At 35.4% G+C, this 25,761-nt stretch overlaps 1 protein-coding gene across 1 annotated transcript in view; it reads left to right on the top strand.

Annotated features, from left to right (window-relative positions):
- Positions 1-25,761, top strand: part of LOC145296866 (zinc-regulated GTPase metalloprotein activator 1-like) — a 269,322-nt gene that overhangs the window by 210,296 nt on the left and 33,265 nt on the right. The window contains exons 11-14 of the mRNA XM_080143000.1: positions 8,531-8,590; positions 15,076-15,136; positions 22,059-22,193; positions 23,021-23,147. Coding sequence (XP_079999126.1) covers positions 8,531-8,590; positions 15,076-15,136; positions 22,059-22,193; positions 23,021-23,147 — 383 coding nt within the window. The remainder of the gene's footprint in view (positions 1-8,530; positions 8,591-15,075; positions 15,137-22,058; positions 22,194-23,020; positions 23,148-25,761) is intronic.

The raw sequence follows: 25,761 nt of genomic DNA, 5'->3' as shown, positions 1-25,761 counted from the left end.
ATATCGTGCAGTCAGCTTGGTTATTTGCATATGGCTGTTACTGCTGCTAACCCAGTGTCAGTGGCTCTGTTACATTACATAACAAAAGTTGTTGTTTGAGTGACTCTTGTCTGGAAATACATGAGGCATTAGATACATCATTGCAAAGAGAGGCCCTGTAAACAACAAATGTGGCTGGAGGTGCAATTCGTTTGCGGATCTGATTAATTTCTTATTTTGACAAAGAAATCTACTTTGGGCATCTGCAATTGTTTATCTAAAACTAGCCTGGCGTTGTCCGGGTGTTTGGAGATGTGTGTTGAGCAAAAAAAAAAAAAAAAAAAGTGGTAGTAGGCACGCAGGCAGGCAGGCTCGAACTCGTACCGTGAAGGAGGGAAAGAACGTGAAAAAAAAAAAATGACATCTTTGTCATTGTGTCCATCGCCAAACCGGAAGTGGCAAAGGTTTAAATTAAGGCTAGTCAATTGAAAAGAGGGGATGACTTCCGAAAATATCGGCGAAAAAAGTGACTCTTCCTTATATTATGCATTTAATGTTTTTAGTCAATTTTTCGATATTTGTCAGCCAAAGGGTCGAGCTTCAAAATGATACCGATCTCATGAAAATCCGTCGCCTTTGTAGAAAGTTTTAGGCATACATACATACATAATGATGATAGTGATGGCAGTATTACTTAATACATCTCTGCCTCAAATGAGGCAGACATGAGTGCCACTAGCAGCACGTGCCGGACGGTCACTTCTATGAACCTTCTACAGTCCTGCACATCTTCTGATGATCGGGTCCAGGCTGTGGTGCCCTGAACACTTGCTGGACCAGACCTTGGATGTTCCAGAGCCTTTATTTCCATTGACACCCATATCCACATCAGTCCTCATTGAGTGTTCATTTGCCGTTTTAGGCTACAGCCAGCCTTTTTATTATCGAGATACACACTGATGGCAAAATGTGTATTCCATTGCATATCAAGTAATGCCTGTGCTTAAAGGTTTTTATAGTGAGGAAAGACTTTGCATCGAGACAATCCCACTCTCTGAACAACTGCCACATTGAACAAGAGCAAGTCAACATCATTGGATGCAGCAGTCACCACAGGTTTTATATCAGTGTTTTCCTTCACCTAGAGAGGTTGCCTTCACCACGGCTTACAGAGCCCTCTCCACCCACCATGCCATTTGATCCATGACTAGGACTTAGGTTGTTGGGTAGCAGAGCATATTCCACACGCCGGTGGGTCATATATGCCGCAGCTTACAGGGCCTAAGCTCCTCTGGAGGTTTCTGTCAGGGTTACTTCATCCTTAGCTTTTGGTTAAAAGAACCTTGGCCCACAAGGCAGTGAAGGTCTAGTTATATGGCGCAGAACACTCACCGTTCATCAGAGCCCAGTCTGCGTGGCAGTGTTCATGACGTGCACGTGGGGTTGATTTGTCTGGGAGAAGCATAGTATGATGCTAATACATCTGTGTACTTTTAACACACATCCACACCAGACCTTACATACATACATACATACATACATACATACATACATACATACATACATACATACATACATACATGCATTTAAACAGACAAATGAGATTTATGTAATAGATGACTAAATTCATAATACCGTTAGTCTCCATGATATGCAGGTAACATCTAGTTTTTTATTTTTTTGTTTTTCTTCTTCTGATATTTATCCCAAACTCGTCTGCTTGTTACTTAGAAAAGCCCGGAACATGATGTCCGGTTCAAAATCTACATAAGTACCCATTTTTCAATATTGTCATTTGATTTTTTGTTTTTAACTTTATCACCCAAATTTGCTACCAAATTATATTGTCATCACTTTCAAAATTGAACTTATTATATTAACATGTATTTTGTGTGATTAATATATATATATAAATCCCCGAAACAGTGTTTCATGGTAAACAACTGATGATCCCTTGAAAAATTAAAAAAAATTGGTATTATAGTAAATTCGAGAGAGTTGATGCAGTGATTGCAGGTGATTAAATGACTTACTGACTAAGTGTTTTTTTTTTTTTTTTCTTTTTTTTTAACGAATGATAAAAAGTAATTTTTTGTGTAGTTTCAAATGTTAAGAAAAACTTCAAAGACTATATATATATATATATATTATAAGCTACATCTAACATCCAAATGAATGCTTTGACAATAATTACGATTTTCAAAAGGCGAACCATTAGAAGATACATCTGCCTTACTTAAAAAAATGCTAGGTTTATTTATGGTGTCTTTTATAAAAAAAAACACCCAATATTTTTGCTGATGAGGAGACTTTGTTTCCAAAAAAAAAAAAAAAAACTATATGTTAAAATTATTGTCCGTGGCCTAATGTCTATCTCAATAAAAACATCGTTTCTGAAACGATCGTACAATTTATTGGCTTTGTTGTGTTCCTTCTTATGAAACATATTTTTAATTTCAATTATAAATTAGCAATCACCTTACTATATATATATATATATATATATATATATATATATATATATATATATATACGAGCAAATAAGTTAATAAAACATGTTAATAAACCCTTTAAAAAAGAGTTAAAAACATTTAATCTGAAAGGAAACACTAGATAGATAGGTTAAGGAAACACTAGATAAGTGGATAGTCCTTAATCCGTGGAGTTTTGAAGAAATACTTTTATATATATATATATATATATATATATATATATATATATATATATATATATATATATATATATAGAGAGAGAGAGAGAGAGAGAGAGAGAGAGAGGGGTGTCCATAAAGTTCGTGTGCACTTTAAAAAATTTATAACTTTATTTATATTTGCGATAGAAATAATCTGTAAAAAATGTTATAAAGTTTCATGTATCTAGTTTTAAGTATAGTTATTGAATAATTTTTCACCACAAAATTCGTAAGAATTTTTAGGTAAGTAAAAAATATTTTCTTTTGTTTTTCAGAATCAAGTTGATCCCATGGCTTCGATTGAGGAAAAAGTAAACTGTGTCCTTTGGTTGGCTGAATTGAAATCTTCTATTGCTGTACAAAAAAAGTTTAGAATTGAATACAATAAAAAAAGCGCCTCATAGGAACACCATTGTTAAATGGATGAAAAAATTTAAAGAGACAGGCTCTGTCCATGATAAACCACGGTCTGGAAGGCCATGTGTCAGTGACGAAAGTGTTGCTTCCATAGAAGAATCCTTTACTGCAAGTCCAAGAAAGTCTTTACTGCAAGTCCAAGAAAGCTCGGGCTGCCAAAGTCTACTGTGCATAAGATTCTGCGGGCAAAAAAAGTTATAACTTTTTTAAAGTGCACACGGACTTTATAGACACCCTGTGTATATATATATATATATATATATATATATATATATATATATATATATATATATATATATACAGACAACAAGAAAAAAGCCTTAGAGAAATAACCGTTGATTGACTCAGCTCTAGTGTAATAATAGGAGATGTGTATGTTTTTATGAAGTGTAGGTAAAGACTGTCGCACAGGTGTTAACTGCTATCTTTAAGCATTCATGAAAACAAAAAATCAAAACTAGTGAAAACCGTTTTTATTCCTGTCCATACGTGGAGACCCCCTTCGGAAGGCCCCTTCCGCTTTGTGTTGTTTTTGCCATTAGTGGCAAGAATGAATTAGCAGGGGAAAGAGAACTTGAAAAATAGATTAAATGTCTGTGATGAGAAACCAACAGTGAGGCCATTACCGGAGACAGCATTTTTGGAAAGCTGGAGACATTTTTTGGTGTGTAAGGATATATCTGAAAGCAGATCAAGTGTCGGTAAAGACAAGAGGAAAAGAAGAGGAGGATTCAGAAGAGGAAGATGCTGAAGAAAAGAGGAAGGAGAAGGAAACTGAAGGAGAAGATTTTGAAGCAGAAGAAGAAGAGGCAAGACAAGACGACTTCTGCAAAAGAAGAGGAAAAAGAAAGAAAACTGAAGAATAAGAGGAAGAAGAAAAGGGAGAAATGAGAAGAAGAAAAAGAGGAAAGAGAAGAAGCTGAAAAAAAGTCTTCACTAAAAAGAGGAACGAGAAGAAGCCTGAAGGAATTCTGAAAAAGAAGAGGAAACAAAGAAACTGAAGAAGAAGATTCTTAAAAAGAGGAAAAGAAAACTAAAAAAAAAAAAAAGGAGGAGGAGAGGATTCAGAAGCAGAAGATGCTGAAGAAGAGAAAGGAGAAGGAAACTGAGGAATAAGATTCTGAAGAAGAGGCAAGACAAGAAAATTCTCCAAAAGAAGAGGAAGAGATGAGAAGAAGAAAAAGAGGAAAGATAAGAAGACTGAGGAAAATTTTGCAAAAGAAGAGGAAAAAGAAGGAAACCGAAGAATAGATATGAAGAAAAGGAAAGACAAGAAGACTGAAGAAAATTCTACAATAAAAAAGAGAGAAGAAGACTGAAAGAAATTCTAAAAAAGAAGAGGAAACAGAAGGAAACTGAAGAAGATACTGAAAACAGAAGAGGAAAAAGACAGAAAAATACGTCCTTGAAAATGCAGACGATAAAAAGACTAAAAAAATGAGATTCTAGAAAAAAGAAAAAGGACTACCATCACTATTATCTTCACTGAAGAAAATTCTGGAAAAGAAAAAAGAGAAGGAGACTGAAGAAAATTCTGAAGAAAAAAGAGAAAAGAGGAAAGCAAGAAGACTGAAGAAAATTCTGTGAAAGAAAAGAGGAAAGGGCAGGAAACTAAAGAAGAAGAGGAAAAACTGAAAAAAAAGACCCTGAAAACGAAGTAGAAGACTCTGAGAAAGAAGAAAAAAAAACTCTAAAAATGAACGAGATTTAAAAAAAAAAAAGAAAAAAGAAGAAAAAGAACTACCACCATCATTTTCACCAAAATTATTTCTCAGCCCAATTCTTGGTCTATGTCCAAAACTAAAAGAGTAAGTCATTTTTTTTCACTCTCGTCAAGGTTCTGGTCTTAAAGATACAAACATGCCCAACAGCTGAATTTTGTCTCAAGGTTTTTTTTTTTTTTTTTTGCTTTCCACAACATTTCATGTCTCCAGTGCCTTAAAACAGCAAATATTAGTTTAACCAATTTTCAAACTTTGCTTTGGCAAACACTTTCATTTCTTAAAAAACATCTCCCTCCTTTTAACTGCTCCTCCTCCCTTGAATCAAATCTAGTTCACCCTCCCCTCTTCAATCACTAGGGTAATTAAAGCTCATTTAAAACAAATAATCCTTGAAAGCCTTCAGCATTGTGCTTTTGATGCTGTGAAGTATCAAAACAAAATTGGATTATGAGGGGCACAGATCTGAGGGTGAGGTCCACCAGGTTAGCAAGTAAACCGGGTGGGCTGGGGAGCATTTTAGCCATAAACTTTCAACAATGTTTGATGTGTTGATCAAGCAGCCCACCATGCCCCAGATGAAAATACAGAGGACCCTCTAGGTGTATAAATAAATATATGTCCCAAATTTTGACCGCTCATGTCAAGAAAACTGTTTTAGAAGTCTCAGATTGTGTTATCTTCACTTTGGTTCACAACCATAAAAACAATCTACCTATTAATTCAAGGTGATAATGTTAAATAGAAGCAGACAAAGTGTCACATCCACACATTTCTATTTGTCACCCCAGTTTCCTTAAATTTTGGATGGGGGGAGCAGGTCACTGCTTATCAAGGACTAGAAGCTATTCAAGAATAAGGATTATACATCTAAGTGATGATCAGTAATGGTGAAAATTGGCTAGGATTTGATTATTTAAGCTCAACAAGAATTTGTCTACATTGGACTTGAAGATGATCATGTTGCATTCAGCTATGAATCAACCTCGTAATCAATTGATTTGATTGACGAATGAGCGATTTCACTGATTTCGTTGACAACAAAAGTATTAGAAGTGTTGAACATTTGTTAATCCTCTTTAAATCCCGAGCAACGGTGGGTCACCCAGCTAGGAAACAACCCCGTGATATTGCGTGCCACAGATGAACAGTTCTAGGAGTGAAACTTTCTCCATGGAATTTTCGTTTAGTTTCAGGCACAGACAGAGAGTAAGGAAAATTGTTGATAGTGGTTGTACCTATTTACTATGCCTCCCCACGGGACAGAGTTAGACACCAGGGTCGTTTTTTAACGTGGAGAAAAGGTACAAAAATAAAAATTGTCTCAGTCGTGAAGGATTTCTCCTCCACCGAAAGAGAACAAGAAATAGAAGTGCCGCATCCGAAGAACAGATACTACACTTTGATCTTGACCAAAAGGCGGTTGTAGCTAGATGAGTGTTTGTCGCTGACGTTTTATGGGGGGGGGGTGGAGGTGCATAAACTGAAGCTCATTCAAGCTCCTGCCATGAAAATAATGGTAGACTCGAGGATAAGTGTTAATGAGTGAGCACCGTGATAAATGGTAATGGTGGAAGTTAGGTAGAAATTCATTATTTACGAGACGGTTCAACAAGAATTTGTTTACATTGCACTTGAAAACGACCATTTTATAGTCAGCTCGGAAACAGCCCTGTTGTGTTGTGCTCCACAGGGAGGCAATTCTACGAAAGAAACTTTGCTCATGGAATTTTTGTTTAGTTTTAGGTGCAGGTAGAGAGTAAGAAAAATTGTTGGCAGTGGTTGTAGCAAAGTGAGCGTTTGCTGTGAATACTTTACAAGGGGATGGCCATAGATTGAAGCTCAGCCAAGCCCCTGCCACGCAAATAATGATAGAACAGAGATAGACTTGCTATGGCTCTTACAGTGAGGAAAGAGCATCATTCATTTGATTTTGAAGCTGGTTTTGTACTTTGTCGAGACAGGCAAGGGTGCTCTCAGCAGCCCCTTTCCAGATGTGGGACTAGTACTCCATCTTAGGACTTATTTGGCTCTCATACAGTTAGAGGATTGTGTTGAGAGTGAGATACCTACTTGAACGGTAAAATGATCCAATCATTTTTCCAGCAACCATATGAATGCATCTCATGCAAGTCTTATGTATGTTAGGTCGAGTACGAAAGTCAGTTCCAGGAGTTTGATCAGAGCAAGGTGTTTCTTCAAAATGAGAACCATTCATTTTAATTGGGCCTAAGTGGAGATCAGAGAGCTGGTGGTGAAAAATAAAGATAGAAGAATAATAAACTAGCTGTCCCTACTCGATGCTGCCCGGGAGAATTTTTACTTTTCATTTTTACTTTCTTTTTGCCTTTTAAATTATGCTGGTTTGATTTTTCCAAAATATCATCCTTTTAATTTTTAATATAATTGTAAAACGTTGCTGAATGTTTTTTTTTTTTTTTTTTTTTTTTTTTTAAAAGATTGGTTATTCGTATCATTTGGATTCATCAGACTACTGCTCTCATCTTGAGTGTCATTTTCACAACATTTCGGTCGATGTAACCTCCAACCTTCTTCAGGTGTATCTTGTTGAACTAAGGAATGTTTCTGTCAAACTCAGGAATTTGGATAGAACTTCAAGCGGAACACTTTATTTACTTCACAGGGGTAGCGTGCTCTTGTTCTGTCAGCCATTACTGGATAGAGGTCCTAAGTAATTCGCAAGGACCTGTGGCACAGTGGTTAGAGTAATTGGAAAAATCAATTGTAAAAGTGATATGCTCCTGAAGGTTAAAGGTTCAATCCTCAGTGTGGGCGACTGAAAAATACAACTGCGAATTAATTAGGACCTCTATCCAGTGATGGCTGATGGAACAAGAGCATACTACCCTTGTGAAGTAAATAAAGGGTTCTGTTTGAAATTCCGTCAAAATTCCCGAGTTTGACAGAAACATTCCCGAGTTTGACAAGATACACCTGAAGAAGGTTAGAGGTTACATCGACCGAAACGTTGTCAAAATCACACTCAAGATGAAAACAGTAGTTTGATGAATCCAACTAATATGAATATCCAATCCTCATCTCAAAAATTCAGAAACATCAAAAGTAATTGAATTTTTTTGAAATCACTATTATATATTGGGTACAATGTAATAATAAATACACAATCTGCATGATATCATATATAAGCATATTTTATTACCGGACAACGGCGAGCAGGCGGCTAGCATTAATCTGAAAAGATAGATTTTCATATTTGAAAATATTAAGAATTGGAAACAAAAACTTTTTCAACAATAACTTTTGACTTTTGGATTGGAACAAAATTTATACTTAATCCTTTTTTTTTTTCTTTCTCTTTTCTCCTCTGTCCCTCCCTATGAACCTCCTTTTCTTTCTCTCTTCTCCTCTCTCCCTCCCTATGAACCTCCTTTTCTTTCTCTCTTCTCCTCTCTCCCTCCCTATGAACCTCCTTTTCTTTCTCTCTTCTCCTCTCTCCCTCCCTATGAACCTCCTTTTCTTTCTCTCTTCTCCTCTCTCCCTCCCTATGAACCTCCTTTTCTTTCTCTCTTCTCCTCTCTCCCCCCCTATGAACCTCCTTTTCCCTCCCAGCCGTTTGTATAGCTTTTTATTATACATATGTTGTTTGAAGTAAATAATGTATTTTGGCATTTGATCAGCTAATATATCCATGGATCAAACAAAGTAAATCAAATGGAATATTAACTCTTTCTCTTTTTAGAATTGACCTCGATGTCGTGCTGGATTTGAATGCTTACAATGCTGCAGGGGATGAAAGTAGGTAAGTCAATTTATGTTCATTCAAAAGAAATCAGATATTGATATTATCTATTATATAAAGTAAAGTCAGTCAAATAAAACACATATTGTTAAAATCAACGAAATATATTTTTAATCTATTTTACCGATTTTTATATTTAATTCTGAGCAATATTTTTATTAGTACTTAGTTGAACACTTGCCATGCAAATACCGATAGAGGAAAAAAGACTTGTAACGTCTCTTCTGTGAGGAAGAGGTTGCCGATATGGAGTCGATTTTGTACTCTGTTGAGGCAAGAAAGATTTCCCTGAAAACAGTATATTTGACCTGATATTAACCGGATCTCATTTAATATCGGGACAAATATACGAACTGTATTCAATAACTAAACTAAATAAATAAAATATAAAATAAGAAAATCAAAAATAATTCGCCTCCACCCATCCTGCACCTACCTTTATAACCAATAATAATAATAATAATAATAATAATAATAATAATAGAACTAACTAACTATAAATACACCAAGCCTCAATAAAGAAAATGACAACAACAATCGCTCCTGACGATGATCAGATGCACTGATTGAAAGCGCTTGAGAAGAATATGGCTGAACAACAACTTTTGGGCGCCATAATATACAACATGCCTGCTGAAATAAAAAAGACTGCTCAGCGAATTGAAAAGATATACAACAAAATCAGAAAAAAGAACTCAGATGTGTTCAATCAGACGTGCTTGATTTATATATATATATATATATATATATATATATATATATATATATATATATATATAAAAATATATTAAAATTGAAAACGGGGCTCTCCATTTCAAAGTCACTGCCATTTTGATTTTTTTTTAAACCGGTTCGTGAATCAAAAAAAAAAAAAAAATTACAAACTACTTAAAAATACAAACCAATGAACTTTTCTACCATAAAAGTAACTTTTATTGACTATGGTAACATTTATTTCTAGTATATTTATATTATTATATATATAACATTTTCTCTTTGTAAGGAAACATCATTTTGTTGGTCGCTCTTGACTTGGCTACGAATGGAAACAAAGTTGATATAAAAAATATATTTTCGTGAAAATTATCTTTACTTTCATCATATTTTGCTTAGGGTAAAATTTTTGAGTATCAAAACCTATCTCTTTACAACCCCCTCCTTTTCATAACCTATCATACTTTCATCAATGACAGTCCATTTTCTGTGGGCTGTTATTGAACGCAGTCAACGAGTACTTCTGCTAGTCTACATATATATATATATGTACATATATATATATATATATATGTACATATATATATATGTACATATATATATATGTACATATATATATATATATGTACATATATATATATATATATGTACATATATATATATATATATATATATATGTACATATATATATATATATGTACATATATATATATATATATATATGTACATATATATATATATATGTACACATATATATATATATATATATGTACATATATATATATATGTACATATATATATATATATGTACATATATATATATATATATATATATATATATATATATGTATATGTATATGAGGTTCCTTCAGTAAGTTTCCAGACTTTCTTGCATGGGCACTTTTATTGATAGTACACAAAAGAAACACCAGTAATCTCCTCTGGTTGCAATGCACCTATACTATTTCAACAACTTCTGAAAGGCTCCAGGAATGTTTTCTTTTGTGAGCGTATAAATAATCCTTGTCACAGCATCTTTTATCTCCTCAATTGTTTCATAACGACAGCTTCTATGGTTTTCTTTGAGCGTACAGAATAAACAAAAGTCACAGGGAGCAAGGTCTGGAATATAGGGAGGGTGAGGAACTGTCTTGATGGCCATCTTGGTTAAATAGTCTATGACAAGGATGGAGCACCTTTGGGATATATTTTGCGCAAATCTTTCGTATCTTCATTTCCTTGCGAATAATTATGTGTACAGTTCCCACACTGACATCAAACTGTGCACTTATTGTCTCTATAGGCACAAAACGGTCCATATCCATGAAATCCTAACCCCTCCCACATCTCTCTCTCATCATTCCTCACAGACTTGAATTTCTTATGCCATTCAAAAACTGATGCTTAATTCATGCAAGATGGTCCAAAAGCAGTTTGAAGCATTCCATATGTTTCTGTGACATTTTTTCCAAGTTTAAAACAGAATTTTATTGTATATCGTTCTTCTAAAGCGTCCTCACATCCAGATTATATTTTGAAATACACCAGCTGTGACAATCAAGCTTTAGTAGGGTGTATTCCAATTGCTGTTGTAGCTGTTCATTTGAACCTGGGCCCTGTCGGTGGGGCATTAGAATACGCCGACTGCCCCCCTGCAGAGGGTAAAAGTCCCTCAATGGGGGTCCTGGATATGACCTTAAACTATATCCAGTGGTGAGGCCCCAACTTGTGGGCTTTGGGGAGTGTGGAGCCACCCTTTAATTACCATTGCTCCCAGGTCCACTCTGACCCGAAGTGGTAGTACCTGTTAGGGTCCCAACTATGGGTTAAATAGAAACCGACGTGAAAACAACAAATATATTCTATTAAAAAATGTTTTCTTCAAAATCTTTGGATTCGGCATTAAATAACCCGAAAAGGATTGATATGCCGTAAAAAAAAAAAACAACCAACCAACCAATCATTTGAACCTGAAATCATAAAATTATAGCAATAGCATACTGAATTCTCAAGGGTCAACGACAGTTTTAAATGCCTGTACAAAAGAAGTCTGAAAGCCTATTAAAGGCACTTTATATATTTAGACATAATATTACTAAAATATCTGCCATCCGTCGACTCGCATTGACATTTCAGAGAATAAGGATTTAATAGTTGAGAAAACATTTATGATATTCTTTAGAAATATTGTGAAGCAAATGCTATAAAATTCCTAAAAAGAACTATCACCCAAAAGATAAAGCCCTCATTGATAGATTCATTGATTCTGTGTGGTATTACAGGCAGTCCATGTATGGCAAGGTAACCCCTGATTTCAAATCTCGCCTGCCTTCTAGAATACTCATCCAGGGGAAACTTTCAGAAGTAAACATTGAGAAAAAAAAGCCCCTAAGATAGTTCAGTGTTACCTATAACTTCATACTACCAGCACCTGCGATGGCATTAGTCTCAAACTGCTACGTAGAAAACAACCTGTTTTTCATATCACATTACCCAGACTAGCATCTAAAATGCTGTGTCACTCATGGTCGACCCTGACTAACAGAGGCCTACTACAATCAGGACATCACCGTTGATCTTATGAGATGAAATCCATATTGCTTGTCATTAAACAAATGGGTAATATCTACTCTATAAAACATGCTTACACATACTTAAATCATTCGTTGACATCTATGCTGATGACACGACCTATATCATAAATGTTTTCTCATCTACGGCAACACATCAAAAGCTTTAAATGACAAAGTTCTCTCTGATTCTCTCTCCTCTGATCTCAAGCGCGTGGTTCAGTGGGGGAAGATGTGGCTGGTTACCTTTAATGCATCCAAAACCAAACTCCTATCCTTAGATCACCAACGTTCTGATCCCCATCTGGCATCAATTGTGATGGATGGCTCTCGTCTGGGTGAGGCCCCGTGTTTTGACAAGCTTCTGGGTTTGACCTTTACTCCTTATCTGAAATGGAACACGTACATCAAGTCTGTTGCCAAGGTCGCTGGAAAGATGGTGGGATCCTTCTACCGCTCCAGAAGATATCTCACTACTGATGCAATTCTCTATCTATATAAAAGCCAAGTACGTCCAAGGATGGAATACTGTTGCCATATCTGGGCAGGAGCTGCTAAAAACAGCCTATCCTGCCTTGACAGAGTACAAAATAGACTTTGTGGCTTAGTGGGGGATGCCCTTTTCTCTACCCTGCAACCTCTCTCCCACAGAAGAGACGTTGCGAGCCTATCCTTGTTTTATCGTTATTTCCATGGCAGGTGCCCGTCTGAACTCCAATCTCTTGTCCCCCCCTCGCCAATCTTTCACGAAAAACACCCGTCTAGCTGAATCCACTGTGAAAAATTTCCCCCACTCTTTATCTGTGCCTAAATCGGAACGCGGATTCCATGAACAGGGCTTCTTTCTTGGAGCTGCACACCTGTGGAACTCTGTTCCGTCTGCCTGATTCCCACAGGACTATAACTTGGATGTGTTCAAGTCCAATGTTAACAGGTTCCTGATGAATTGCCCCCTTAAGTAAACACTTCATCAAATCTCTACACTAACGTAATGTACTTGCAATAACCCTTATCCCTGAGTGGCTTCCGGGCCTTGATAAGTGATGATCACTGTGTAAAAAAAAAAAAAGAAAAAAAAAAAAGCTAAGTGTGGAACATTCTGATGGCAGCCTTCTATCTCCTGAGACAATCGTTTTCTATATGTGTTGCACTGCAGTATCTGTTGTAGCTATACATTTGAAGTTGGAGTTGCTTCTCTAAATGCAGGCTTGGCCAGGCGATAAAGGGACGAAGGTTTTCTTAGTTACCAGGGTTACTTTCTTGGCATTGCAGACAAAGTCCGACGGAAAGGCAAACCATCACAGCTGCAAGAGTTGTTGGGAAGGTGTTGCAGTGCTTCACCATCTGCCGATTGAATTTCCAAACCGATTGTTGTTGTGATGTTATTTGCTCTCATAGTCTTTGTCTTCCCAAGGCGTCTGCAAAACTGTGGAGCTATTTGCCCATAGCTGGAGGTTGGTTCAAAACGAAAATAATGAGGATGCAAATCAGTTTATTCATAAACTTAAAAACCCCAAAACACGACATGTGTAGCGAGACAATATTTACTCCATCCATGCTGAAAAATTGGATCATTCTATCACTCCAGAAAGAACCTGACTGCAATCCTCTACCCATTAAGAGTCATAAACATCCCAGGATGGAGTAGTGCTGCCACATTTAGAGAAGTGCTGCTCGGAAGAATTACTCTTGCTTTGACAGTCATCCTCATGAATCTGAAGATTTTATTGTTGGCATTGGTTTCCCTGATATTTTTATTGTCAGAATTCTTTCTAGTAAGACAATGAGTACTTATGGGAGGAACCACATGAAGGTTGCCAACATCCTAAGTAAAATGATTTTGAAAGGTACAATATCAATGTCACAGTAAAGGTGAAAAGTTATGCTTTTGTTAATAGCATCGGTTCTGTCTGGTCCATCCTATATCTTTGATGTTAAAAACTTCGTCAAATTTATAGAATTTCACATTATGTTGCCAGGCAAGTTTATGCAGTATCACAATTGATTAATGTTCTTGCTAATGATGGGACAATTCTAGTATTTTTCTCGATTCCGATACAATTACCGATTCCGTGCTAAATTCCTGATCTCGATTCCAATTCTTTATGAATCTCTAAATGCTATACTATAGAGTTATTTTTTCCCTGATTACTGTAAAAGCATGTTTAATATGCATACATTTTCTCAAAAATAGAAACTCATTGGGGGGGGGGGTGATCTATAGATTTAAGTTTTACTGGTATTTAAAACCAATAAATATTTTGTTATTACTACCATCGGAAAATAGACACAAATTTTTCTGATTCTGATTCATCGTCCCAACACTAGTTCTTGCTTATGGTATGCCATTAGCATGCCATTCTCATCATAATCATACCAATCCCAATATTCTGCTATTGGTATTGGTTTCCCCGATATTTTTCTAGTCAGAATTCTTTCTAGAAAGACCTCGAGGATTGCGGGGAGGGACCACGTGAATGTTGCCAATATCCTAAGTGAAAGTGATTTTGTGGAACAAACTGGATTCGAACTTGGTACACTCAGATCGTCAGTCTGCATTGTTAACCACTAAACCACCTCATTTCCCTTTGCCTTGACAATAATCTAGTGTAGACGATCGCTTCTTTTCTCTAAGTCTTTTGCCCATTCTTCCCACTGTTTCCAATTTCTTTTAACCGCACACATCATCCAACTGACAGTTCTTTTAACCCTTACAAAAAAAAAGCTCTTTTCTCACAGCAGAGATGTTGCTAGTCTTTCTGTACTCTATTGTTATTTCCATGGTAAGTGCTTGTCTCTGGTTCCTCATATCATAAGACATTCACAGCATGAACTCATTTTTCTACTATGTCTGAAAAGAGCTTTACTTTCTTTCTATATGTATCTAGTCTTGCATTAGGAGGGGTTTCCATAAGCAGAGTTTCTTTCCAAGAACTTCCTATTTTTGGAACAGAATAGCATGGGACTGCTTCCCTGCTGACTACAACAGGGTTGTCTTAAAATTTGTCTTAAAATTCAATGTCAACAAATACTCGTCATAATTAAACTTCATTATATTCATTATTTCCAACCCTCTCATAATATTCTTCATTGTTAAACTGACAATCCATCCAACTCATTGATCGTTATCCTTGAATGGTTTTTGGCCATAAATTTTCTCACAAATAATGAAATAAGTTTGCCTTTTTTTTTTTTTTCCAGTTCTAAACATTCCTTGGAAAAACAGGAGCTTTTTAGCATTTCCAATCACTCCATTGACAAAGTAAGACCTGTTTTTTTTTTTTTTTTTTTTTTTTTTTGTTATTCAGTAAAGAATTGATTAAAAAAAATCTCTCCTTAAATTTTGAGGATGCCAAATAAAATACTGTTCTATGCCAACATTAGACACAACTCTACATGAAATCCAATGATATTGTGGAGTCTACGTTCACGCTTCGCATCCATTAACTGTAATGGCAACCTTGAGATTGAAACCTGATCGTTTTATCAGCAGTTCGATCTTCCATCAATTATGTTATCGGCACAAGCAAAGGAGTGAGAAAATTACTTTTTATAGAAACAATATCAGTCTATGAAGAGTGTTCTATTTGCTTTTGTGGAGGGCTTTGTATTATCATTAATGACAGCTGATGATTGCACTTAGCACAGTGCTCAACACCCTTCGAAGCATAGTAGAGCATACATTGTAATCCACAGAGATTGTTTTATTGTATCTCAATCCTTCAGTGTGGTTAAACGAATTGAAATCTTAATTATTTTTTTTTTTATTCATATTCACCCCAGAAAAGCACTTTGCCACTGAAATGTAAGGAGTTACTGTAAATTAGGGACCATGCCTACAGAGAGTGTCTAAGTAGGGAGTTGAGCAATAAGACGTCTTTTCACATTAAATTTCAGCAGGTTAATGAAGATGTGGGATTTTGCTGCTTGTTTGGTTTAGTCAAGAGCTATTTTGCACTAGTGTTATAAGTTCGTCGGAGCACATTCTATTAAGGTACTTGTACAAAAAGCATACGTATACAACATAATCAAGTTGAAACGCCAGTTCTCACCAGATCACTGAAGTTAAGCAACGATGAGCCAGGCCAGTACCGCATGGGTACTAGGTACTGTATGTACCATGCTGGATGTAGAAATTTCCAGGTTGGTATCCTGGGACGCGTTTAATCCACTGGGAGAGATGCACCCTCAGTCTTCGTTAAGACATGCATCTAGGAGATGGAACACTCTGATGTAAAAACCTGAGGTCTACTGTCTGCTCTGTCTTGTGGCAGCCATTGCACCGACTGAAATTAGCAGTTATACCAAAAAGTGTGGTTGGTTCTGCACAAAGCCTTCACCACTATAACTAAAATCATCTGTGTGGATTTCCGAAAAACTTAGTTGATGTGGTAGAGCTCATATGTTGAAATTGACGGAAGGATCCATCCAAACACGCACAGAGATGCAACATTGCAGTGATGGGACAGGGGTTCGAGCTTGGTTGACAGTGCAAGACCTATTAGATTGGAGACTCTTTTTTTAAACCCTAGAATGAGACTAGTGATTGATACACTGACCCATGTGTAGCAACAATATTCCATGCATGAGTAAATCATGTTTTCTTTTTACTTGGGATTCACCACTTACCAAGGCCCGAAGGCTACTCGAGGATAAGGGTTAATGAATGTAAGGTGGTAGTGTAGTAATCGTTAATGGTTGAAATTGGGTGGAATTTGATTATTTATGGGGACGGCTTAAACAAGAATTTGTTTCTTTTACATTTTGTAGAAATACAGGATGCTGTCATATCTGAGTACATTTCTAGTGTAATAGAAAGAGTTCACCTTCTTTGCAGCAGCCTTAGCAATATCTTCTATATAATTGTTGCAATTCATGTTGCAAGTGAATGTTAAACCAAGGAGTTTGAATGATAAACTTTCAGCTAAAGTATTATTAACCATGGCAATCAGTCATTTGAAAAGTTTTTTTAAGTAATTGTTGAAAGAAAGGAGTTTTGACGTTTCTGAATTTTTGAGATGAGGATTAGTTATTTGTATTATTTGGATTCATCAGACTACTGTTCTCATCTTGAGTGTGATTTTCAGAACGTTTCAGTCGATGTAACCTCCGACCTTCTTCAGGTGTATCTTGTCGAACTTGGGAATTTGGACATAATTTCAAACGGAACCCTTTATTTACTTCATGGGGGTAGCATGCTCTTGTTCCGTCAGCCATGACTGGATAGAGGTCCTAAGTAATGTCTTCCGTTTTCCTGCTTTCCAGCTGACTATAATATGGTTGTCTTCAAGTCTAACGTAAACAAGTTCCTGATGAGCCGTTCCACTTGTTAACAAATTTACCGAATTTCCATTACTAACGATTACTATATTGTCCAATTTCTACTGCACACTTTTTAACCCTTATCCTCGAGTGGCCGCTTGGCCTTGATAAGTGGTGATGCCTATGTAAAAAGAAAAAAAAAAGTAATTCGTAATTGTATTTTTCGGTTGATATAATGCGCTATGGGAACCAGTAATTATAAACAATAGATAATATACACAACTAATAAGTCAAAACATTAATATATATAGAGATAGATATACGTTAATATATAGTAGTAATTAGTCATAAATAGTGATGTCTACAATCAGAAATAAAAAATAGGTTTAAGGCTCTTAAAAGAAATAGTTTTTTTTGTAATTGTTGAAAGAAAGGAGTTTTGACGTTTCTGAATTTTTGAGATGAGGATTGGTTATTCGTATTATTTGGATTCATCAGACTACTGTTCTCATCTTGAGTGTGATTTTCAGAACGTTTCAGTCGATGTAACCTCCGACCTTCTTTAGGTGTATCTTAGGTTAATGTACTGTACTTGCAATAACCCTTATCCCTGAGTGGCTTGATAAGTGGTGACCACTGTGTAAAAAAAAAAAAAAATTCGTACTAGAATCGTCTGCAAGAATATTTGGCGCAGTGGTTAAAGTACTTGGGAGAATCAATTGTAAAAAGTGATGTTCTCCTGAAGGTTGAAGGTTCAATCCTCAGTGTGGGCAACCGAAATATACAATTGCGAATTACTTAGGACCTCTATCCAGTCATCTCTGGCGGAACAAGAGCGTGCTACTCCCGTGAAGTAAATAAAGGGTTCCGCTCGAAATTCCGTCCAATTTCCCGAGTTCGACAGAAACATTCCCAAGTTCGACAAGATACACCTGAAGAAGGTCGGCAGTTATGTTGACTGAAACGTTGTGAAAATCACACTCAAGATGAGAAAAGTAGTCCGATGAATCCAAATAATACGAATAACCAATCCTCATCTCAAAAAAAAAAAAAAAATTCAGAAATGTTTCAGCTAGAGTATTATTAACCATGAGTAGTTTGAAAAGTTTTTTCTTTTTGTAATTGTTGAAAGAAAGGAGCTTTGTCTTAGTAGCATTAAATTTTACCATCTATTTACGTCCTTGTTCCACTACAGATTGGAAGACATTGCCCTTTATATGTGTACATTCTTTTTTCTCATACGTCTGGTATAGAGTGTGGTGTCATACCCATCGCAAACACAATTTTATTAGGAAGGTCGTTAACGTATTGTTATGGGGAGGTGCCCTGGGAATCGCCAGAACACAATGAGTCAATCCCAGGAATAAAGTGACCAATATTCATGGTACCTGGAATGCATCAATCGGCCAGGAAAAGCTAACCGATATTAAAATGGGTTAGACTAAAACCAGCAAAAGAACAATAAATAAAGCTGTCGAGAAAAAGGTCATCAAGTCAATCGTCATAATTAAAAAAGAAGAGAGGAAAAACAAAGGGAAACACACAAAGCGACAAATACAGGTTGACACAAAGTTATGACAAACCCACCATTACTTCACTAACCTCCACTGCTCTCAAATTTTAATTGTCACTTTTATTTTAATGTGTAAATAAACAAATATGTATTGAAATCATAAAAAGTGTCTCCTATTCATTTTAATATGAAAATAACTTTCTGTTTATACGGCTGAGAGAAACTTGATGATCAGAGCACATTCATATATATAACAGTATGTCTGGAACCATATGGTGAAATAGAACCTTTTGACATTCTGACCGGTATTCTCCAAGGTGATACACTTGCACCTTTCCTTTTCATCATTGTAATAGACTACATCATGTGTATCCCTGTGGATACAATCAATGACAATGAACTGATGTATCAACCGAGAAGAAGGTCACGTAATCCTGCACTTTGCATCATTGATGCTGATTTTGTTGATGACGTTGCGCTGTTGTCTGACAACCTCATTAGCGCCCAGGCACTCCTATCTTCTTTTGAATCAGCAGCAAACTGTACAGGGCTTCACCTGAATGCTATCGAGACTGAGTGTATGCCAATTAACATTTGCAACAACCACGAAATTAAAACCCTCACAAATAACATTCTCAAATGTAATAATCAGTTCTAATGCAATATATAGATGGAGACTTATCTAGAGTATCGACCTGTTTGCAAAAGACGTGTTTAGTTTGCTGGGCATTGTGCACGTATCTACAAGTACTTAGATCACACATCAGGAACTCTGAGAAAGACTTTAACATTAAAAAGGACATGGCATGGACTGCTTGTAACAAAATGGATAAGATCTGGAAATCCAATCTTGCTCACAAACTCAAAATCCAAGTTTTCTGCGTACTTATTGAACCAATCTTACTCTATGGATCTGAAGCTTGAACTCTTTCAGCAAAACAACAGCGTCGTTTGGATGGATGTTACACACACCTTTTGAGAAGAGTACTGAATCTCTCATGGAGAAATCACCCAACTTTAGAAATGATGAAGACTTATTGAGAGTATCAACCTCTGTTTGCAAGAGATGTGTTCAGTTTGCTGGGCATTATGCACGTGCCACAGATGAACTTGTTTCATCATTTGTACTGTGGAGGTACTCCTCATCATTTGTACTGTGGAGGTACTCCTCATCATTTGTATTGTGGAGGTACTTCTCATCATTTGTACTGTGGGGGCATCCGTCATCTTACAATCGATCACGAAAGTTAACTTTTCCAGATAGGATACAATGAGATACATTTATCTTCAAAGAAGATCTTTTGGGTGCTATGACAGATAAGGAATACTGGAAGGGTGTAGTGAGTTCAATCTCGGCTGAGGTGGCAGGATGATGACAACGACGGCGGCAGGAACAAAAAATCTCCAAGAATCAACCCCTGGATTTTTCTCTTCTTTAAGAAGGATCTAAAATAATTCTTAAACATATTTTTAATATCGTCTGTATTGAGGATTGAACCTTCAACCTGCAGACACTTAGTCACTTAGACCTGATTAATACTCATCATTTTTATCCATTGCGCTATGGTCCAGAGTATGAAGTAAGTAGATCAGTAAATGCCTGTGGAGGCTGTAAGTCCATAGATCATAACTAGAGCTGTGACAACAGCATATTCTTTTCATTTTTTGACTCTCGAGTGTGTATCTGACACAGTTAGACACAGTTAATCAACCAAGAACCACATCACTCTATATAAAAACATAAAATATCAGCAGATACACACTCAAGAGTCAAAACAATGAAAAGAATATGCTGTTGTCATGGCCCTAATCATAACAACATTCAGCTACCAAATGTTAATATTTTTTATAACATCCACACAAAATCTGTAGTTGAATGGGGTACGTAAATGGATAGTAACATTCAATGCTACTAAGACTAAGCTCCTTTCTTTCCACACACATTTAGTAATCCATTCAACATTCTGATCGGTGAGCATGTCTGCCTTAAATAGTCTCCACTTCCTTTATATCTATTCAAGGGAAGTAACTCATCTATAATCTGATACTGATGTAACTTCTGATCTTCTTTGGGTGGCCCTTTTCAAACTTGGGAATCTATATGGAATTTCAATTTCTTAAATAAATATTTATTTCCAATCGATTTTAATGTTTTATCCGATTTATTATTTTATTTTCGATTCATATGATTATAGACGAAAAGGAAGGAGTTTCACTCGCACACTAGAAACTACTCTTCTTGTCCCTCATTAAAAATCGGTGAATACGATATATCAGTCGAACAGAAAGTAAAAATATTTCTCTTTTTTTCTTTTTTTTCTTTTTTAAAATCAATATAGATCAAACCAATGAATTTATTTTAAATTCCAAAACATTTTTTTCTTTAGAAACAAACGAATCTATTGTTTATTTCTTTGTTATGGCAAAACCAGACTACAAACTCTATTAAATATTAATAAATACTCACAGCCTGCACAAATATTTAGTAGTGAATTTAACACTCTGAGTTAACACTTTGTTTGCCCTAAATAGGCTCCACTTCCTGTACATTTATTCAAGGGAAGTAACTCATTTGTACTCTCACATTAACAACAGTAAACTATTCCCCTCTCCCATTAAATGTTGATCAATCTATAATATAGATCTCACCTGTGTGTTTAAATGTATGTATGTATGTATGTATGTATGTATGTCTGCCTAAAACTTTTGACAGAGGCGACAGATTTTCACAAGATTGATATCGTTTTGAAGTTCGACACTTCGGACGACAAATATTGAAAAATTGGCTATAAGCATTAATTCTTCACCCTCAACTGAGAACTTTTCTACAAGGTGGGGGTCGTTTCTTTTTTTTTTTTGCTGCTATTTTCGAAAGTCATCACCTCTTTTTGATTGACTTGCCTTAATTTAAACATTTGACAATGGATGCAACGGCAAAGACACCACTTTTTTTTTTTTTTTTTGTCACATTTTCCTCCTTTGCGGTACGGGGTTCGAGCCTGCCTACCTACAACCACTTTTTTTTTTTGCTCAACACCCACCTCCAAACACCCGGGCAATGCTGGCCACCCAGGCTAGTCTAATAAAAAACTTTTTTTTTTTGTTTTCAAAATTAAAAAATCATTTGTTTGTTTAAAATAAACTTCCATTATGGCAAAACCAGATTACAAACTCTATTTAATATTAATCAATATTTACAGCGTACACAAACATTTTGTAGTAGTCTCTTATGTTCCAAGTGGCAGCATGCCTTGTTTAGGATGAAAAAGAGTGAAAAAAAAGATGGGAATGGAAGATTAAAAGTTTTTTTTTATTAATTCAATAATTCCCTTTGGTAACGATCACACCTGTTTCCACCCACCCTCTATAACATCTGTCTTATATGAATTTATTGTTTTCTTTATTACAGACAATCACGACGGTAACGTTCGATCTCCCTGGTTATTTGGAAAAATTGTTAGTAGATGAATTTCTCCAGAATCTTCTTTGGGAAAAAAATATTTGTCACCCAAACGGAACTCCAATGGAAATTTTCCGATTAAAAGTAAGTACAAACGGAATGATTTCTTTCGTTAGAAATTTTATGACTTGTAAGCATACTTACATGCAGGTGTATAAAAAAACTGGTTAGAATCGGGAATTGGTGTAAGCATATTTACATACAGGTGTATAAAAATAGTTAGAATCAGGAATTGGTATAAGTATATTTACATGCAGGTGTATAAAAAAAATGTTTTGAACTGAAAGTTGTTGGAAACATTCTTACATAAAGGTGTATAAAAATGATTAGAATCGGGAATTTTAGTAAGCATCTTTACATGCAGGTGTATAAAAAATTGTTAAAATCGGGATCATTGTAAGCATATTTACATACCGGTGTATAAAAAATGATTAGATTCGGGAATTTTTGTAAGCATATTCATATGCAGGTGTATAAAAAAAATGGTTAAAACCAGGAGTTGTTGGAAGCATACTTACATGCAGGTGTATAAAAAATGGTTAGAATCAGAAATTGTTGTAAGCATATTTACATACAGGTGTATAAAAAAAATGTTTAGAACCGGAAGTTGTTGGAGGCATACTTACATACAGGTGTATAAAAAATGGTTAGAATCGGGAATTGTTGTAAGCATATTTACATACAGGTGTATAAAAAAAATGATTAAAAGCGGGAATTGTAAGCATATTTACATGTAGGTGCATAAAAAATGGTTTGAGGTGTCTCCTACAGCAAAAGATGGTTGACAGTTAAAATGTGCAGGCCAAAATAAGGGATCCAATTGCAAATGTTACTTAAATAAAGAAAATATTTGCACACAATTTTAAAATTATCTCTCAACTAATGTACATATTTGTGATTTTAAATTTCAGGGTGTCCTTTCCATCAATGATTTGCCGCAGAGGGTCATTGTTCAAGGTGTTCATGAATTGTTTGATTTCCAATACACATCAAAGTGGGAATCTGATGAGGAAAGAATAAACAGAATGGTCTTTATAGGTAAGCTGCCTTGTTTTCTTTAGGGACGAAAACTATACTACAGTATCATTGTTGCAAATAGAACTTTTCATATATTGAACTAGGTAGATGTCTGGCAAGAAACATTTTGATTCCTCGCAGTTGTGGAAAAAGATATTGATCCAAAGCAGCTGTCTGACTAGAAACACTTAACTTCTTGACATCGGGCGGAGAGGATTATATAAATTTTAGAATTATGTTCATTTAGAAACATTTTAATTTTAGGTATAGGGCTGGAAAGAAACACCCTGATCATAGGCAGATGATTAATCAGAAAAAATTTGATCCTTGGCATACGGAATGGAAAGAAATGATTGTTCAGAAATTCTTTGAGCCTAGGTAACTCTAGAAATAAACACTTTCATCCAAATGTAAAGCCAGAAACAATTGATCCAAGGCATAATGCTGGAGAGAAACATATTGACTTTAGACAAATGATTAAAGAGAAACACTTTCATCCTAGTTAAATGTAATATCATAAACACTTTCATCCTAGTTAAATGTAATATCATAAACACTTTAATCCTAGGCAAATGTAAAACCAGAAACAATTTGATCAGAGGCATAAGGCCAGAGAGAAACACACTGATCTTAGGCAGATGATTGATGAAAATCACTTTGATCCTAAACAAATGTAAAACCAGGAACACTTTGATCCTAGACAAATGTAAAACCAGGAACACTTTGATTCTAGACAAATGTAAAATCAGGAACACTTTGATCCTAGACAAATGTAAAACCAGGAACACTTTGATCCTAGACAAATGTAAAATCAGAAACACTTTGATCCTAGACAAATGTAAAATCAGAAACACTGAAATTACTATTCTTGTAGCATATGTAAAATAATATATATCTTAACATTACATATATATAAGTATTTATATATGTAGAGTGTTCACAAGTGAGGCTACATTATGTAGCCAGACTTTGTGGGTAGCATGTAGATTATGTAGCTAAACTTAATGGACACCCTATATATATATATATATATATATATATATATATAGTCTTTGAAGTTTTTAACCTTTAAAACTATACAAAAAAATATTTTTTATCATTCGTTAGAATACCATCCTACTATCCAGTCAGTAAGTCATTTAATCACCTGCAATCACTGCATCAACTCGCTCTCGAATTTACTATAATACCAATAATTTATTTATATATATATATATATATATATATAAAAATATCAGTAAATATATTTTAATATTCGGAAATTTAAAAAAAAAAACCCAAAAGAAATTCAATTTTATTTTAATAAATAGTTTTGAATTCATCTGGCCTTTCAACCGTTAAATCTGAAAGTCTTAACATCGAGTGCTTTTCAAACAGTTGATTTACTATATATATATATACTTTAATATTTATTTCAATAAAATCCTCCCAATTATCTCCCTTTCATCCTTTCTGTTTCACTTGTTACTTCTCTCTCTCTTTCTCTCTCTCTCTCTATCTCTCTCTCTCTCTCTCTCTATATATATATATATATATATATATATATATATATATATATACATACATACATTCCTATGAATTTTTTGGTCCCCTGATTTATCGGAGAGGGACCTATGTTTTCAGTGGTGTCCGTGCTTCTGTGCGTCCGTTTATCCGAACTGTTGCCACATAACTGTCGATTAGTTTTTCCTGAAATTTTGCCACAAGTTGTATTTCATTAATAGATGTGCACAGTAAAAAATATTTTTTACAAAAATTCCCGTTGTGCCCCCAGGGGCTCTGAAGAGGTCAAAAATTCTTCCAAATGGCCAAAAATGACACATTTTGCCCCATAGCTTTTGATCCATCCATTAGATTTTTTTAAACTTGACCAAAATGTGGGGCCCATTGTTCTTAATATAAATCCAGTATAGGTGACCCGGGCAAAATTCTGGTCTGCGTCCGCAGGGACTTTCAGTGCCTCTTTTTGTGGCTCTTTTTTTTTTTTTTTGCATTTCTCAACAAAATTTTTTTTTGCATTTCTCAACAAAAACAAAAACAAAAAAAAATAGTGGTTTTTCACAGTGGTCAACTCAAATATACATGTGTTAAGGTCTGAAACTGCACTGTTATCCATTTACTCTAGGATTCAGCGTCCTTAGGGGCTCAAAAGAGGTAAAAAATGTCCCAAAATGGCCAAAAAGACACTTTTTGCCCCATAGCGTTTGATCCATCCATTAGATTTTCCTGAAACTTGGCCAAAATGTGGAGGCTATTGTTCTTAATATAAATCCAGTATGGGTGACCCTGGCAAAATTTTGGTTCGCATCCCTCTAGGACTTTTTTAGGGCTACAAAAACATGCCTTTTTGGAGCTCTTTTTTCATATTACTCAAGAACTTGATATTTATGTCTATATAGTAGTTTTCCATGGCGCTGAATTCAAATATACATGTCTTAAGGCATGAAACTGCATCATTTGTCCGTTTTCACTGGGATTCAGTGTTCCCAGGAACTCAAAAGTGGTCATAAATGTCCCAAGATAGCATGATATTGACAAGATATGTGACAAGTTATCAAACTAAAGCTGAAAAGAATGAAGCTGAAGGTGTTTGGGATAATTTGGATGAAAAGGGATCAAAATATGGAAGATTCAA

The sequence above is a fragment of the Euprymna scolopes genome, chromosome 17, assembly GCF_053919585.1.
Source record: "Euprymna scolopes isolate OS-2025 chromosome 17, ASM5391958v1, whole genome shotgun sequence".
NCBI classification, from domain to species: domain Eukaryota; kingdom Metazoa; phylum Mollusca; class Cephalopoda; order Sepiida; family Sepiolidae; genus Euprymna; species Euprymna scolopes.
Note: the sequence above shows the minus strand (reverse complement) of the source record. Positions and strands in the feature narration are given on the sequence as shown.